Here is an 18,083-nt window from a genome sequence, read left to right on the forward strand (position 1 = left end):
TGCCTTTGACCCAAACTGGGGGGAAATGAACTTATCAATTCACTGACCTTTGTGCACATTGACCTTCATTACTTTTGTCTCCTGTAGACATTGGGGGATCATAATTTGAAATATTCTACTGACATAATGAGACTTCACATGATAAAGTTGGGAAGGAAGTTGTGTCTGCATTTTTGTTTCTTTATCTGTAGAATAAAGTATGGAACCTTTGTGGAAGTCCTATACTTCCGGTATATGCATAATTGTTTTCAAGAACAGTTGTTAATATAAAGTGAGGGTACTCATACCTTATACTTAGGCAGTCCCCTTCTATAGAAACTTCTACACAAACAAGGAATCATATACAAGAATCTTAATTACATTATTCCTAATTTTTTAAAAAAGGGAAAAAGTGAAAGTCCATTATAGAAAATGATTAGTAAGTTGTGGTATACTTACACATCAGAATACTACCGTACAGTTGACAGAATTATGGTTGATCCACATCCGTAAATACAGATAAATGTAAAAATTACAGTGTTAAGTAAAAAGGATGCTAAGGTATGATATGTATATAGCATGATGTCATTTATATAAAATTCAAAACCTGCCAAATAATACTATGTAACATTATGGTTAGAAAATGACGTAAAAATCTTTTTAAAATACATAAAGAGAATGAAAACTGAACTTGTGGTAATGATTATTTCTGGTGAGAGAGAACAGAAAACAGGACCAGAAATGGGTCCTAACTGATCTCTAATGTTAGACTGTTTTATTTTAAAAGATATAAAGCAGTCGACATAATATTAAGTTTTGAAAATGCTGGTAGATATATGTGTTCTTTTTATGGGCATACATGTTACTATTTTCTACTTTTATCTAAAGACTATTTTAAATGTTTTCCTGTTGGTGTGCCTGGCTGGCTCAGCCAGTAGAGTGTGCAGCTCTTGTTCTTGGGGTTGTGAATTCAAGCCCCACGATGGGTGTAGAGATTACTTAAAATCTTTTAAAAAACAAAACAAAGTAAAATAAAATTCATAAAATGTTTTCTTGTTAAAAACTCCCACTCATTTTTAAACCATATACATCCTCTAAATTAATCAGTTGAGTTTCTACACACTAGTATTAAGTTTTACACAAAACAGAAATATACCTGTGTGTCACTTTGATCTGTCCATAAACAAGGGAGGCAAGGAGTACAAACTTCCAGTTATGAAATAAATATGTCATGGGGATAGAATGTACAGCATGGGGAATATAGTCAGTGACATTGTGTTAACTTTGTAAGGTGACAGAGGGTTAAGTAGACTCAGTGTGGTGACCGTTTCTCAATGTATACAAATGTCTAATCACTGTGTTGTACATCTGAAACTCATATTGTATATCAGCTATACCTCAATTAAAAAAGAAAAACAGTCAAACTGAAAATAGTGATGTGAGTGAGCTCTCCCCTGTCGGTCCTGGAAACAGCAGGGGCTCCTTTCAGCCAGAGCTAGCTGCCGGTCCCTCGGTGCTGTGGCTGACCTACTCTGCCTGGAGGCACTAGGAAGCAAGCGACTTTCCCCAAGACTTATACTCCAAATGCTGCACACAGACAAGCCAGCCCTTTTTTTTTTTTTAACTTTATTTTGAGAGAGAGAGAGTACACAAGGAAGGGTCAGAGAAGACAGGAGAGAGAGAATCCCAAGCAGGCTCCATGCTGTCAGTGCAGAGCCTGACGTGGGGCTCAGACTCTCAAGTTGTCACGTCATGACTGGAGCCCACATCCAGAGTTGGACGCTTAACTGACTGAGCTACCCAGGCGCCCCAGCACTTTTCTGTCCAGAGGCTACTAATTAAGATAAATTCTGTTTCTCTAGGATAAATTCTTTCTTAAACATTTAGTCTTTGAAGCAGAAATTACTTAAAAATGACTAATTAGGGGCACCTGCCTGGCTCAGTTGGTAGAGCACGCAGCTCTTGATATCGGGGTTGTGAGTTCAATCCTGACCTTGGGTGTAGAGCTTACTTTAAAAGAAAGTTTAAAAAGTACAAATTCCTGTTTTTTGAGTAAGGGAATTTTAATGTTCACATGCCTTGTATTAAATATATGTGAGTGTGTTGGGGCCTGACTACCAACTACAGGTCTCTAGTTAACTTCAGAGCTGTGACCTATGGTCTGTTCAGGTTCTGTGTCTTCCCGTTAATTATGAGTGCCGAAGGAATTATAGTTGGAAAGCATAGCATTAAGATAGTAAAAATGCTGATTTTATACATTTAATTTTTATAATTTTTACAGATTGCAATACTGTGATGAGACTGTTCCGGTAACTTTTGATCCACACACACAGTTTCTTGGTCCTCAGAAGAAAACAGAGCAAGTCCAAAGAGACATTGGATTTTGGTGTCCCAGGCATCTTAAGACTTCTGGGGGACAAGGCTATAAGTTTCTGGGAATTGACCAGTGTGCACCTCCGTGCCCTAACATGTATTTTAAAAGTGATGAGCTAGAGTTCGCAAAAAGCTTTATCGGAATAGTTTCAATATTTTGTCTTTGTGCAACTCTGTTCACATTCCTTACTTTCTTAATCGATGTTAAAAGATTCAGATACCCAGAGAGACCAATTATCTATTACTCTGTCTGTTACAGCATTGTATCTCTGATGTACTTCATAGGATTCTTGCTAGGCAATCGCACGGCCTGCAATAAGGCAGATGAGAAGCTGGAGCTCGGTGACACAGTAGTTCTAGGCGCTCAGAACAAGGCTTGCACTGTTCTTTTTATGTTTTTGTATTTTTTCACAATGGCTGGCACCGTGTGGTGGGTGATACTTACCATTACTTGGTTCTTAGCTGCAGGAAGAAAATGGAGTTGTGAAGCCATTGAACAAAAAGCGGTGTGGTTTCATGCTGTCGCATGGGGAATACCAGGTTTTCTGACTGTTATGCTTCTTGCTATGAACAAAGTTGAAGGAGACAACATTAGTGGAGTTTGCTTTGTTGGCCTGTATGACCTGGATGCTTCTCGCTACTTTGTACTGTTGCCACTGTGCTTTTGTGTGTTTGTGGGGCTGTCTCTTCTTTTAGCGGGCATTATTTCCTTAAATCATGTTCGACAAGTGATACAGCATGATGGCCGGAACCAAGAGAAACTAAAGAAATTTATGATTCGAATTGGAGTCTTTAGTGGCCTGTATCTTGTGCCATTGGTGACACTTCTTGGATGCTATGTCTATGAGCAAGTCAACAGGATGACCTGGGAGATAACCTGGGTCTCTGACCACTGTCGTCAGTACCACATCCCGTGTCCTTATCAGGTAAAAGAGCATTTGTATTAGTTCACTATTTAATTTTAACATAGAGAATGTTCCCTGGAAATACACTTGAACTAACCTTGAATCCTTAGATTTCATATAAGAAAATCCAATAGAGGGAATGATTCCTTGTGCATCAGTTGAAACTGGGGTCAGTGTCTCCAGAGTTCTTTTCTCCAGTTTAGGCTTTGTTTACAGAAGGGAAGTGCCTCCTCGAGCCACTCTTCTAAAAAGCAAATTTGGTTGCAAAGGCAGATTAATAATAAGGAACAGAAACAGAAGAACGAGTCTGTCACAGGGAGAAAGAAATAACTTCTGATTTGGGAGTTGTTTTTAATTCTTCAGTGGGGGGAACCTTATTTGGGTATATTTAATTTGATCATATTATTGTATAATTTTTTTGTTTAGTATATGCTTACAAAAACAACTTACTTTACTGTATCATATGGATACTAAATTTCACTCCAGCCAACCAAATTTTTATAACAAAAATCAACAACACAAAGAGACTCTAAAATAGTATGTTGTTCCAATAAGTTTAAATGTTATTTTTTGGTACATTATAATGAAAGAAAGTAGATAAATATTTTGGCAGTTATAAGAGGCTGCTATAGTTATAGGGGGGAAATGCTGGGAAATCAAGCCAAGATTTAGGATATTCTTCCTAAATATATTTAGGTGTTTTTTCCTTTCTAGCTATCTATTTTGATACCCAGGTGAAAGTTCTGTATTTAGAACTTTAGTGAAGAATGTATTATACTTAAAGCAGCACTGTTCATTATATTATGCAATGTCAAATGTTTTATACTAAAATAGACTGAAGATTTATACTTTTTGTTCAAGTTTTACATTCACTATACAGACTGTTCTCCACCTTAAATGTGTCACTGACATTATTATTATTCACTGTTTTTTTTTTTAGGCAAAAACAGAAACTCGACCAGAATTGGCTTTATTTATGATAAAATATCTGATGACCTTAATTGTTGGCATCTCTGCTGTCTTCTGGGTTGGAAGCAAAAAGACATGCACAGAATGGGCTGGGTTTTTTAAACGAAATCGCAAGAGAGAGTAAGAATCTACTGAATTATCTGATGTTTTAAATAGAGCCGATACCAAGGAACTATTCAAGTCATCATTGTACTGGCATTTCATTATATCAGTTGTTGTTACAAGTTTGAAAATCTTTGTCGTGAAGAGATCTACTTTATTTTGCCACTTGTAATAATAGTCTTTGACCATAGTGCTCTGTTGAAATATGAGAGACTGTAAACTATGCCTTTTCTTTCCCTGCCTTATATTTAATATTATTACCATGATCACTGGATTATTTTGGGTGCAGAATTTTAAGTAATTTTAGGGGCGCCTGGGTGGCTCAGTCAGTTAAGCCTCCGGCTTCAGCTCAGGTCAGATCTCACGTTCATGGGTTCGAGCCCTGCATCAGGCTCTGTGCTGACAGCTAGCTCAGAGCCTGGAGCCGCTTCTGGTTCTGTGTCTCCTCTCTCTGCCCCACCCCCTCTCATGCTCTGTCTCTCTCTGTATCAAAAATAAATGAAAACATTAAAAAAATTAAAATCTTTTTTTAAGTAATTTTAATTTTTTTTATCAATGATAAAAGGTAAAATGGACTAAACATATTTAAGGAAATCTATAAAGTATGATTCAAATATATTGTATGATCATTATTTACTACCTTTAAATTTTATTATACACAGTGTTGCCTTAAAATGTCACTTTTTTGCCTTATACGTAAGATGGTAGATTTTAAACTTACATTTATAATTAAATAGTTCATTTTAGTTATAAACCTTGTATACTCTCTCCTGTCAACAGTGTACTAGAGAGTTTTTAAAACTGTTCCCCATTGGTTTGATTAATAAGCTTTTTTTGTGGTAAAATTTTCAGAACTATAGATCTTTTCTAAGTTTTTGAAGTCTGAAAAAATGCATCTAACTGGCCTTAATTTTAATGCACTATTATGACATACCTATCCTGTATTTATATATGCACACTCACTTCAGTATAACTTGCTTTATTGTTAGAAAGCAAATCATTAAATTTAACAAGGACCATTCATTATATTCTATGTGCTTTCTCCTCTGGTTTACTTTTATATTTATTTATATGTGATACACTGATAGTCTACTACTTTATACTGCTTTGAGGTTCCTGGCCCTCATCCTTTGATTTTGCCTACTTAATAGCTTAGCAATCTATTTATGTAGACAAAGGCAACTAATGGAGTATGTACAGAAGAGTTCACTTGATGACAATCTACTTCTGCCTCACAGTATTTGTAATCCCACATTTTACAAGCAGAAATCATTTAGAATTTTTAACTTGATCGACTAAAGTGTTTTGGCACAAGCTATGATATGCTTTTTAGCTTCTATTATGTGACACTTAACATTTACCAACTAAACCTCCCCTCCTCTGTTTCTCTCACAGTCCAATCAGTGAAAGTCGAAGAGTACTACAGGAGTCATGTGAGTTCTTCCTGAAGCACAATTCTAAAGTTAAACACAAAAAGAAGCACTACAAACCAAGTTCGCACAAGCTGAAGGTCATTTCCAAGTCCATGGGAACCAGCACAGGTGCCACAGCCAACCACGGCACTTCTGCAGTAGCAATCACAGACCATGATTACTTAGGACACGAAACTCTGACGGAAATACAAACCTCCCCGGAAACATCAGTGAGGGAGGTGAGAGCAGATGGAGCAAGCACCCCCAGATCAAGAGAACAGGACTGTGGGGATCCTGCCTCCCCGGCAGCCTCCAGCACCAGACTCTGTGGTGAACAGGCTGACAGGAAAGGCCGGGCTGGCAATGGGAATGATAAGATCAGCGTATCCGAAAGTACGCGGAGTGAAGGAAGGTGAGCTTTGATTTTGTTATCTTAAATCAGGACTATTTTGAATACTGCATCATAAATTTTTTTTTTTTATTAAAGCCTAGCACACTGGAAAGGAGATGGTGTGTCCATACGCTTTATCCAAGGAGACTGGGGTTTAAGAAGTTTGGGTTCGGCCGAGAAATGGGCTGTTTGGTACTTTAATTCTTAGCTTTGAAAAGAGGTTTCATGAATGTTGTTCAGTTAGGAATATTCATTTCTGTGGTAAATTGTTAGGGGTTGCATGTATATTTAAGTAAATGTTTAATGTCCTTCTGAAATACGGGCTGTTAAGTTTTAATTAGTACTATATAATAGTACTAAAAGGCATTTGTCATTTTATATAGAGATGATTGTGTTTTTTATTTCCTGGACATGAAAGGATGTTGACATTATCTATAGTAAATTTTTCCTAATGGCCAGAGGTGATCCAAACACAGGTAAATATCGAACTGGCCAGAATGCTGACAGCTAAGTACTTGTAGGGTCTCCAGGCTGTCTTACCTCCCCTCCCAAACTAGATGAAATGTACCTCCTTTGTGTACCTATGACAGCTTTTGTATTGGATAATAGTTAGACATGTGCCTTTACAACTCCATGTGCATTGTAAATGCCTCAAAGACAGAGCTGAGGTCCAGCTCTTCCTTGTGTTAACATCTTTGTGTTGGAATTACACAGCATCTCAATCATGGTGGGGAAATGAAGAAAATGTTTTCTAAACGGAGGGCAGCATCCTGTCTCATTAGTAGTATTCCCCATGATAGGCCATGTTCAGCCCATGCAAGGGAGGTCCTTCCGGCAGGTTCTGAAGTTGGCGAACACTGTATTTGCAAATGAAGTATTTGTGGCTGGAGGTGTTAGAGTCCGCATAGAAAACTGTGCTGCTTCTATGTATTTAAATCAGCAGTTTTCAAGCTCCTTTGTAAATGAGTGAAGTCATCTCTTTAAAATGGGACCAGTACTCAGAAAGGGCTACCTCAAGAAACAAACCAAAGTACACATGGTGGAGAGTCACAAATATCACTACGAGAAGGGAAATAAAATAACCAAAGTCACAACAATAGAGACCAAGGGACTCCATTAAAAGAACTCTTCCTGAACAGACAGACCCTGGACAGTCTATGAGCCTCCTTTAATATAGCAGTACTTGCAGGTACAGAGCACATAACAAGCTTTTAAAACTGACAAGAGACAGAAAACTAGCCAAAATGACAAAACAGACACAGTCTCCTCAAAAGAAATTCCAGGAAGAAATGACAACTGAAGAATTGCTCAAAACAGATATGAGCAACACAACTGACCAAGAATTTAGAACAATAGTCATTAAATTAATCGCTGGGTTTGAAAAAGGCATAGAAGACAGCAGAGACGCTACTGCTACAAAGATTATGGACCTTAAATATAGTTGTGATGAATGAAAAACTGCTATAAATCAGGTGCATAATAAAATGGCAGAGGCCACTGCACAGATTGAAGAGGCAGAGAGGAGAATAGGTAGATTACAAGGGATAATTGCAGAAAAACAGGAGGCTCAGAAAAAACATAAATTGATCCAGGAGCACGAAAGGAGACTTCCAGAACTGAGTGATGCAATCAAATGGAACAATATCCTTATCACAGGAATTCCAGAAGAGGAGAGAGAGAAAGGGGCTGACGGGGCACTTGAATAAATGATACCTGAGAACTTCCCCAATCTAGGGAAGGAAACAGACATTGAAATCCAAGAGGCACAGAGAACTCCCCTCAGACGTAACTTGAATCGATCTTCAGCGCGACATATCAGAGTGAAACTGGCAAAAGATAAGGATAAAGAGAGAATTCTGAAAGCAGCTAGGGATGAAAGGGCTCTAACATACGTACAAAGGGAGACCTATCAGTAGTTGCAGACCTAGCTACTGAAACTTGGCAGGCCAGAAAGGAAGGGCAGGAAATCTTCAATGTGATGAACAGAAAAAATATGCAGCCAAGAATGCTCTATCCAGCAAGCCTGTCAGTCAGAATAGGAGAGATAAAGGTTTTCCAAACAAACAAAAATGGAAGAATTCATCACCACTAACCTAGCCCTACAAGAAATCCTAAGGAGGACAATGCTATGAGGGAATTGTTGCAAGGATCACAAAGTACCAGACAAGCATGAATCCTACAGAGCACACAATGACTCTAAACCCAGATTTTTCAATATAACACTGAATGAAAATGGACTAAATGCTCCAATCAAAAGACACAGGGAAGCATAATGGATTAAAAAACAATATCCATCTATTGGTGCCTACAAGAGACTCATTTTAGACCTGAGGAAACCATCAGATTGAAAGGGATAGAGAAATATCTATCATGTGACTGGAAGTCAAAAGAAAGCTAGAGTAGCCATACTTATCTCAGACAAACAGGACTTTAATGCAAAGGCAGTAACAAGATGAAGAAGGGCATTATATAATAATTACATGGTCTATCCATCAAGGAAGAGTTAACCATTATAAAAGTCTGTGCACCAAATTTGTGGCAGCACCCAAATATATAAGGCAATTGCAAACAGAAACAATCTTACTGATAAGAATGTGGTAACTGCAGGGGACTTTAATACTCCATTTACAGCAATATATAGATCACGTAGACAGAAAATCAGAAAAGAAATAATGGACCTGAATGACAGATTGGACCAGATGGACTTGAGAGATACATTTAGAACTCTACATCCTGAGGCTATGGAATTCACTTTCTTCTGGAGTGCACATGGCCCATTCGCCAAGATAGATCACGTAACTGGGTCCCAAAGCAGCCCTCAATAGATATAAGAGAATTTGATCATACAATGCACACTTTCAGATCACAATGCTATAAAACTTGAAATCAATCATAGGAAAAAGTCTAGGAAACCTCCTAAAACATGGAGGTTAAAGAACACCCTACTAAAGAATGAATGGGCCAACCAGGCAATTGGAGAAAAAATTAAAAAATATATGGAGAGATGCCTGGCTGAGACAGTTGAGTGTCTAACCAGCTTGGGTCATATTTCACAGTTTGTGGGTTTGAGTCCTGCATCCAGCTCTGTGCTGACAGCTCAGAGCCTGGAACCTACTTCAGATTCTGTGTCTCCCTCTCTCTCTGCACTTCCCCTACTCATGCTTTGTTTTTCTCTGTATCAATACTAAAATTATATATACATAGAAATAAATGAAAATGACAATACAACAATCCAAATTCTCTGGGACACAGCAAAGGCAGTCCTAAGAGGAAAGTACATTGCAATCCAAGCCAATTTTAAGAAACTAGAAAGAGCACAAATTCAAAATCTAACATAGCATCTAAAGGAACTAGAAGCAGAACAGCAAGATCACCACAAACCCAGCAGAAGAAGAGAAATGCAAAGGAACAGGGCAGAAATAAACAATATAGAATCCAAAAACAAAACAAAAAAAAAATAGTTGAAGAGAACATTAAAACCAAGAGTTGGTTTTTTTGAAAAAATAAAAATAAAAAAAATTGATAAACCTCTAGCAAGCCTTCTCAAAAGAAAACACACCCAAATAGAATCACAAATGAAAATGGATGTATTACAACCAATCCCTCAGAAAGACCAGCAGTTATCAGAGAATACTATGAAACATTATATGCCAACAAACTGGACAGCCTAGAAGAAATGGACAAATTCCTAAACACACACTACCAAAATTCAAACGGGAAGAGATAGAAACTCTGAACAGACCCATAACTAGTGAAGAAATTGAATCCGTTATCAATAATCTCTCTGTGAATAAGGGTCCTGGGCCAGATGGCTGCCCTGGGGAATTCTACCAGACATTTCAATCAGAGTCAATACCCATTTTTCTCAAGCTATTCCAAAAACTAGAAATGGAAGGAAAACTTCTGGACTCATTCTACAAAGCCAGCATCACTTTAGTTCCCAAACCAGACAGAGACCCAGTCAAAAAAGAGAACTACAGGCCAGTATCCCTGATGAATGTGGATGCAAAAACCCTCAACAAGATACTAGCAAATTGAATTCAAAAGCATATAAAAAGAAGTGTCCACCATGATCAAGAGGGATTCATTCTTGGGTCACAGGACTGCTTCCGTATTTGCAAATCAATGTGATACATCACAGTAACAAAAGAAAAAAACCACATGATCCTGTCAATAGATGTAGAAATAGCATGTGGCAGGGGCACCTGGGTGGCTCAGTCAGTTGAGCATCCGACTTCGGCTCAGGTCATGATCTCACGGTTCATGGGTTCGAGCCCCGCATCGGGCTCTGTGCTGACAGCTAGCTCAGAGCCTGGTGCCTCTCTTCGGATTCTGTGTCTCCCTCTCTCTCTCTCTGACCCTCCCCTTCTCATGCAGTCTCTCTTTCTCTCTCTCTCTCTCTCTCAAAAATAAATAAAACATTAAAAAAATTAAAAAAAAAATAGCATGTGACACAATACAGCATGCTTTCTTAATAAAAACCCTTGAGAGAGAGTCGGGATAGAAGGAACTTAAACATCATAAAAGCCACTTGTGAAAAGCCCGCAGCTAATATCATCCTCAATGCGGAGAATCTGAGCACTTTCCCCCTGAGATCAGGAACACGACAGGCATGTCCACTCTCACCACTGTTGTTTAACATAGTGCTGGAAGTCCTAGCATCAGCAATCAGGACACAAAGGAAATAAAAGGCATCAGAATTGGCAAAGATGAAGTCAAACTTTCACTTTTTGCAGATGACATGGTACTCTCCCTGGAAAAGCCCAACAGACTCCACCAGAAGCCGACAAGAACTGATCCATGAATTCAGCAAAGTCGCAGGGTAAAAAATCAACATACAGAAATCGCTTGCATTTTTATACACTAATAACGAAGCAACAGAAAAAGAAATCAAGAAACTGATCCCATTCACAATTGCACCAAAAACCATAAAATACCTAGGAATAACCCTAACCAAAGATGTAAAAGATCTGTATGATGAAAACTATAGAAAACTTATGAAGGAAATTGAAGAAGACACAAAGAAATGGAAAAACATTCCATGCTCATGGATTGGAAGAATAAGCATTGTTAAAATGTCATTATTACCCAAAGCAATCTACACATTCAATGTAATCCCAATCAAAATTGTACCAGCATTCTTCTCCAAGCTAGAACAAATAATCCTAAAATTTGTATGCAACCACAATAGACCCCAAATAGCCAAAATTATATTGAAGAAGAAAACCAAAACGGGAGGCATCACAATCCCAGACTTTAGCCTCTACTACAAAGCTGTCATCATCAAGACAGTATGGTATTGGCACAAAAACAGACACATAGACCAATGGAATAGAATCGAGAACCCAGAATTGGACCCACAAATGTATGGCCACTTAATCTTTGACAAAGCAGGAAAGAGTATCCAATGGAAAAAAGCCACTTTAACAGATGGTGCTGGAAGAACTGGACAGCAACATGCAGAAGAATGAAACTAGACCACTTTCTTGCACCATACACAAAAATAAACTCAAAATGGATAAAGGACCTGAATGTGAGACAGAAACCATCAAAACCCTAGAGGAGAAAGCAGAAACCAACCTCCTCAACCTCAGCCTCGGCAATTTCTTGCTCAACACATCTCCAAAGGTGAGGGAATCAAGAGAAAAAATGAACTTTGGGGACTGAATCAAGATAAAAAGCTTCTGCGTAGCAAAGGAAACAATCAATAAAACTCAATGGGCAACCAACAGAATGGGAACAGATAGTTGCAAATGACATATCAGATAAAGGGCTAGTGTCCAAAATCTATAAGGATCTCACCAGAAAAAGAAATAATCTACTGAAGAGATGGGTAGAAGACATGAATGGACACTTCTCCAAAGAGGACATCCAGATGGCCAACAGATACAAGAAATGATGCTCAACGTCACTCATCAGCAGGGAAATACAAGTCAAAACCACAATGAGGTACCACCTCATGCCAGTCAGAGTGGCTAAAATCAACAAATCGAGAGACTCTGGATGCTGGCGAGGATGTGGCAAAATGGGCACCCTCCTACACTGTTGGTGGGAATGTAAACTGATGCAGCCCCTTTGGAAAACAGTGTGGAGGTTCCTCAAAAACTATCAGTAGAACTCCCCTATGACCCAGCAATAGCCCTGCTAGGGATTTCCCCAAGGGATACAGAAGTGCTGATGCATAGGGGCACGTGTACCCCAATGTTCATAGCAGCACTGTCAACAATAGCCAAAACATGGAAAGAGCCTGAATGTCCATCATCTGATGAATGGATCAAGAAGATGTGGTTTATATAAACAATGGAGTACTACATGGCAATGAGAAAGAATGAAATCTGGCCATTTGTAGCAACGTGGGTGGACCCCAAGGGTGTCTTATGCTAAGCGAAATAAGTCAGGCAGAGGAGGACAGATACAACAACGTGTTTTCACTCATATGTGAAAGCTGAGAAACTTAACTATTTTCCCCCTTCACCTTCCCCATGGTCTGCTGTTACGGAGAGGGAGGGAGGCAAACCTTAAGAGACTCTTAAATACTGAGAACAAACTGTGGGTTGACGGGGTTTAGGAAGAGGGGACAATGGGTGATGGGCATGGAGGAGGGCACTTCTGATAAGCATTGGGTGTTGTATGGAAATTAACTTGACAATAAACGTGTGTGTGTGTGTACTATAAACAAAGTAAAGTATTGCTAACAATAAAAAAAAAAAACAATAAACAAAACAAGAAAAGAGTTGTAGTGAACTGTCCTCTGCTAAAGGTGGACACTGGTTGGGAGTAAAAGTCCTGGGAAGTGGATGGCGGCTGTAAGGACATCTGGCATCACAGCTGTGCTCTGGTCTGTACGCATGTCAACTCTCCTCTTTTTACCTAGGGTGACTCCTAAAAGTGACGCCCCTGAAACCGGCCCGGGGCAGGGTGGCGGCTGGCAGGCTCCGGGGGCTTCGGGACCAGGCGGCCTACAAGGCTCCACGGCACTGCTCGCTCCCGCAGCTTCAGGCGGGAGAAGCGAGCCAGGCCCTGGCGGCCACTCCGATACGTGAGAAACAGGTCATGTCATTGCGGAGAACTGGATTCGTGTTACACTGGAGCGGACGGCACGCCGTCTTCACCACCACTGTTCCCTTCCTTTGCACTAACAGCTCCCTTTTCTACTGTCACACTGGAAACCCGACATTCTGAGAATTAGGGATTTATTTCACACAGAGGCCATACACCCAGAAAGTGGAAATGTGCAGGTTAATAATATTTTTTTAAGTTGTGTGGGAGGAGGGAGTTAGAAGAATCTTCCTTTTCTATTTATGAAGATTCTACTCTTGTTAGAAGTATTTTAAGATGTACTATATGCTATTGTACTTTATGGTATGAAATCAAGATATTTCTTTGCTGAAGTATTTAAAACTTACCTTTGTATCTTTTTTATATGTTTGAAAATAAGTTTATATTTGAACTTTTTTAGAAATCCTGGAAAAGCTATTCAAATATATTTTTATGTTATCTGGTATTTTAGCACTGCTTTGGTAGCTTTTACACTAAGTTTCTAAGAAAATTGAAAAATAGTGTTCTTTTACAGTATAAAAAATACTTGACACACCAGAAGGTGTTGTCATGAGATTTCATCTTTAAAAGTCCACTCATCTCACCTCCCCATCTGGCCGGTGTGAATTTTATAGTCGTGTTCTGGGAATTTCGTGGATCTGCTGTGCCCTCAAATAAGGTGCTTGGCGTCCTCTGTTGATTGTACTCTGCTGCTCGCTGATCCTTCCACAGTTTTCAGTAACATGTCCTGAAGGATTAGTAGATGAAATGTCACTCTTTCAGAATTTAAGCCAAGTGCAATTGATTTCCTTTTTAAAAAAAATGTTTTATGACCACTCAAGATTGTATTTTTATGACCATTTACAGTTGCTTATACTTTTGTTTTTTTAACTTTTAGAACACTAGTTTGTATAGTAACTTTCTCTGATAATACGTAGATGTCATTTCTGCACTTACGTAGGGGTTTGCCGCACATTTACAAGTGTGTTAGCAATATCAGCTCCAGTCAGATGGGGGGAAATGTAATCCTGATACACAAAATGTATTTTATGGGACATACTTTAAAATAGTAAATATTTTTCTTAATTTTTGTTTTCAATTAAGTGTTAGGCCTTAAACAAGGTTTTCTGATGCTTTTTGGGCTTTTTCTTTCTATTTAGCTTTCTATAAAGGCATAAAAAGATTATCATGTACTGTATGGAAACTGTAAATATTTTTTCCACATTTTTGAAATTTGTATACAAAAACATTGTCTTCCAGCAATAAAATTTTCTTTGTGTAAGAGATTGTGGAGTATTGTGTGATTATTTCTAGTGATCCTGACCCCGAACGTGGTAGAATTTTCCAATCAGCAGCCCCATGACTGATATCTTGGAAGGTTTTTTTTTAACTGGAGGAGAAGACAGGGTATATATCATACAGCCGTATTTCCCAGAACTGTTTAAAGCCACTGTGAGACCTGCAGGGTGGGAAAAGTAAAGGGAACTCAGGACACAGCTTTCGCTCCTGGCAGTGGCAATAAAACAATATCATGCTTAAAACATTTTAAAAAGTGACCAAGATGGTGACAGGTCACCAGGCGAAGGCGTGGCAGAAGAAAGACCCACACTGTCGATCCCAACAATCAGAGGCTCTGACGCCCCGGGAGCAGTCAGTCAGTGGGAAATGGCGGCTGAGAGACGGGATGGTTGTCACCAGCCTCCGCGGGCTGGGGCTCAAGGGAAAGAGGGTCTGCACACCACGCTCCACCCAGAATGGTGACCTCAACAGGACGTTTCCTAGAAGTCAGTGGGAAGTGTAAGGAAAGCAGCGCTGCTTCAAGTTATCTGGGCGGACTAGAAAAGTCTCTTACCCTGGAATTAGAATGAGGTCGTTCTGGATTAGAAGTCCCCTCAGGCACCAGGCAGAAGTCACTGGAAATCTTGTCTGGAGGAAGAAATGCCATTCTATGTACTCTACAATCACTTTTTCAACTACAATACTCGCTGTGTAATCAAACGTAAGTAGGTGTGCAAGACCAATACATGAATAGGAATTGGCACGAGCATCAGAGGAGAGAGAAAGATCCAGAGGTATGCCAGAATTACCAGGCATGGATTCGTTAAGCTGGTGTAACTTCAAAGTATCAGTAAGGAGAGGCACCTGGCTGGCTCCATCAGCTGAGCATCTGACTCTTGATTTCACCTCAGGCCATGATCTCCCGGTTCACACTGACTTGCTTAGGATTCTCTCTGTCCCTCTCTCTGTCCCTCTCTCTGCCCCTCCCCCCTTTCTCTCAAAATAAGTTATATCAGCAAGGAAAAACAATGAGACACCATCACACACCTATTAGAATAGTTGAAAAAAGAAATCCTGACAATACGAATTTGTGGTAAGGCTGCATAGCCACGGAACTCTCATTCATCGCTACTGGGAATGCAAAATGGTACAGCCACTTTGGAGAACAGTTTCTCCGCACAGCCAAACTTGGTCTTGCCATATGATCTAGAAATCACGTTCCTAAGTACTTATCAAATCGATTCATGTAGACACTCCATCTGTGAGATGCAGTATCAGTCTTCACTCCTTAAGTCTGGGCAGCATGTAATGACATCCTTCCAGAGCACAGGAGGGAATGGGGCTGGGGAAGATGAACTTACACAGAGAAACTTGACAAAACGCCTCAGCCACGCACAGAAGTCAACATGAGTAGTAGGGCGTGTGGAGAGTAGGTACCCTTCATACGATGTGATAGAAATGGCACCTGGCCTCTGTGACCTTCCTCCCCTACATCCATAACTTCAGTCTGGTTGTGAGAAGAGCAATCAAATCCCAGTAGATGGACATTTCACAAAATACCTGACCAGCACTCAGAGCTATCAAGATCATCAAAAGCAAAGTCAGAGAGGTGCATGGGTGGCTCAGTCGGTTAAGCGTCCAGCTTTGGCTCAGGTCATGATCTCACAATTTGTGGGTTCGAGCCCTGCGTCCGGCTCTATGCTGACAGCTCAGAGCCTGGAGCCTGTCTTCGGATCCTGTGTCTCCCTCTCTCTCTGACCCTCCCCTCCTTGCACTCTGTCTCAAAAATAAATAAATAAACATTAGGTAAAAAAAAAGAAAAACTCAGAAACTGCCATAGTCAAGAGATGCCTAAGGAGACATGGTGACTGAATGTAATGTGATATCCAAGAAAAAGTGTATCAGATTAAAAATATGGGGATCTGAATAAAGTACAGGCTTTAGACATTCAATTCAGTGAAAAGTTATTTACATGTGTGTGTGGGGTGTGAGGTGTGTGTGTGTGTGTGTGTGAGAGAGAGAGAGAGAGAGAGAGAGAGAGAGAGAGAAAGATGGGGAGAGTCAGAGAGAGAGAGGGAAAGAGAGAGGCAGAACGAGAAAGAGAAAGAATCCTAAGCAGGCTCCACGCTGTCAGCACAGAACCCAACGCAGGGGCTCACAAACTGTGAGATCACAACCTGTGCTGAAATCAAGAGTTGGACGCTCCGCTGACTGAGCTATCCAGGCGCCCCTTTTATTTTAAATAGCACCTTCTTGTTTTATGATTCTTCTGTGTGTATTTGCAGATATATAACTTAATTTTTAAAGATCATATACGAAACATGAATTTTTAGTATTTTGTGATGGGTGAGTATTAATGTCTCTTAGTCACTAATAATTTTATAGCTGATTTTTCCTGGCTTTTCAATAGAGATGATCTTTTCATCTCAAATAACGGTAATTTTATTTCTCATCTATTAGCTCAAACTGGGATCCTGTTATTGTTAATAGTGGTAGCAGCAGGCATCCTTCTCTTATTTTAATGAAAATGTCTATAGTATTTCATCATTAAGAACAATGTCAGTGGGGACACTTGGGTGGCTCAGTCGGTTAAGTGTCTGACTCTTGGTTTTGGTGCAGGTCATGATCTAACTATCTGTGAGTTTGAGCCCCATGTCAGGCTCTGCACTAACAGCATGGAGCCTGCTTGGCATTCTCTCTCTTTTGCTCTCTGCCCCTCCCCTGCTGTCTCTCTCTCCAAATAAATAAACATTAAAAAAAAATAATATTGGTATCTGATAGAAGTTAGATCTTTTTAAACGAGTTAATAATGAATCCTATTTTACTTGACAGTTTTTCAAATCAGCAGTAGGTGCTGAATTTTACTGAATGCCTTTTTGCTGTATTAGTCAAGGTAGGCTAACTGCTGTAACAAACAACACTCAAAATCTTAGTAGCTTAAGAAACTTATTCAGAGAAGATGGCGGAGAAATAGGGAGCTCCATACTTCCCTCCTGCATCTCTCAAACAAAGAAGGGCTGAAGCCAAAGGACCCAGAACCACAAGAATCTCAGAGGAAAAGAGAGTCCACTAAGAAGACAGCCTCATAGCTCCCTGATTGCAAACTGGGGAAGATAAAAATGGGCCAGGACCCGAGGCACAGAAGGGAGGGAGCTCCCTCTGCGGATAGATGAGGGGAAGAGAAAGAGCGGCCGAAACTGCTCATAGAACTGTCCCTGGAGAAGAGAAAAACCTCAACCGGATGAAGAGGGATCCAATCATCCCGTCTCTAACCATCTCTAACGGTAGTGCGTTCGAAGAGAGATCCTATCCCTAACTGCAGCACGTTCTTGGGCTAGGTGCCCGTCCCAGCGGCACCAGGAGGAGCTGCTCCACGACTCCCATTACCCGATCCCCGGGGGTCGGGGCGGGGGGGGGGGGGGGCCGCTGGTCTGCGGGAGTACATTTTGGGCGGTATCATTAAAGTGCACCAACTAAGATCTGGAAACGAGGTGGGGCTTGGGACACAGAACGCAGCCCAACGTGGCTACGCCCCCCGCAAAGGGTGATCAGACCCAAAAGACTGATTTGCAATGCCTGGTTCGAGAAGGGACTGGGGGATCGCCATTTTTCTCCCCACAAACACTAAGGCAGGGC

General features: G+C 40.1%; 1 protein-coding gene and 1 long non-coding RNA gene across 4 annotated transcripts in view; one reads left to right on the forward strand and one right to left on the reverse strand.

The window, feature by feature from the left end:
* The window catches only part of FZD6 (frizzled class receptor 6), a 39,180-nt gene extending 24,725 nt beyond the window's left edge, over positions 1 to 14,455 (forward strand). The window contains exons 3-6 of the mRNA XM_029923879.1: positions 2,261 to 3,278; positions 4,198 to 4,346; positions 5,724 to 6,152; positions 13,006 to 14,455. Of these exons, the coding sequence (XP_029779739.1) occupies positions 2,261 to 3,278; positions 4,198 to 4,346; positions 5,724 to 6,152; positions 13,006 to 13,174 (1,765 nt within the window). The 3' untranslated portion in view covers positions 13,175 to 14,455. The remainder of the gene's footprint in view (positions 1 to 2,260; positions 3,279 to 4,197; positions 4,347 to 5,723; positions 6,153 to 13,005) is intronic.
* LOC115279320 overlaps positions 1 to 18,083 on the reverse strand; it is a 32,929-nt gene that overhangs the window by 1,808 nt on the left and 13,038 nt on the right. The window contains exons 2-5 of one of the 3 annotated variants that reach the window (XR_003903360.1): positions 13,775 to 13,917; positions 3,355 to 3,501; positions 2,798 to 2,916; positions 48 to 185 (exon numbers count right to left, since the gene is read on the reverse strand). This is a non-coding gene — a long non-coding RNA (uncharacterized LOC115279320). Of the gene's footprint in view, positions 1 to 47; positions 186 to 2,797; positions 2,917 to 3,354; positions 3,502 to 13,774; positions 13,918 to 15,021; positions 15,096 to 18,083 lie in introns of all 3 variants that reach the window. The other 2 variants (XR_003903359.1, XR_003903358.1) reach the window with 2 other exon arrangements.

The sequence above is a fragment of the Suricata suricatta genome, chromosome 15, assembly GCF_006229205.1.
Source record: "Suricata suricatta isolate VVHF042 chromosome 15, meerkat_22Aug2017_6uvM2_HiC, whole genome shotgun sequence".
Taxonomy (NCBI): domain Eukaryota; kingdom Metazoa; phylum Chordata; class Mammalia; order Carnivora; family Herpestidae; genus Suricata; species Suricata suricatta.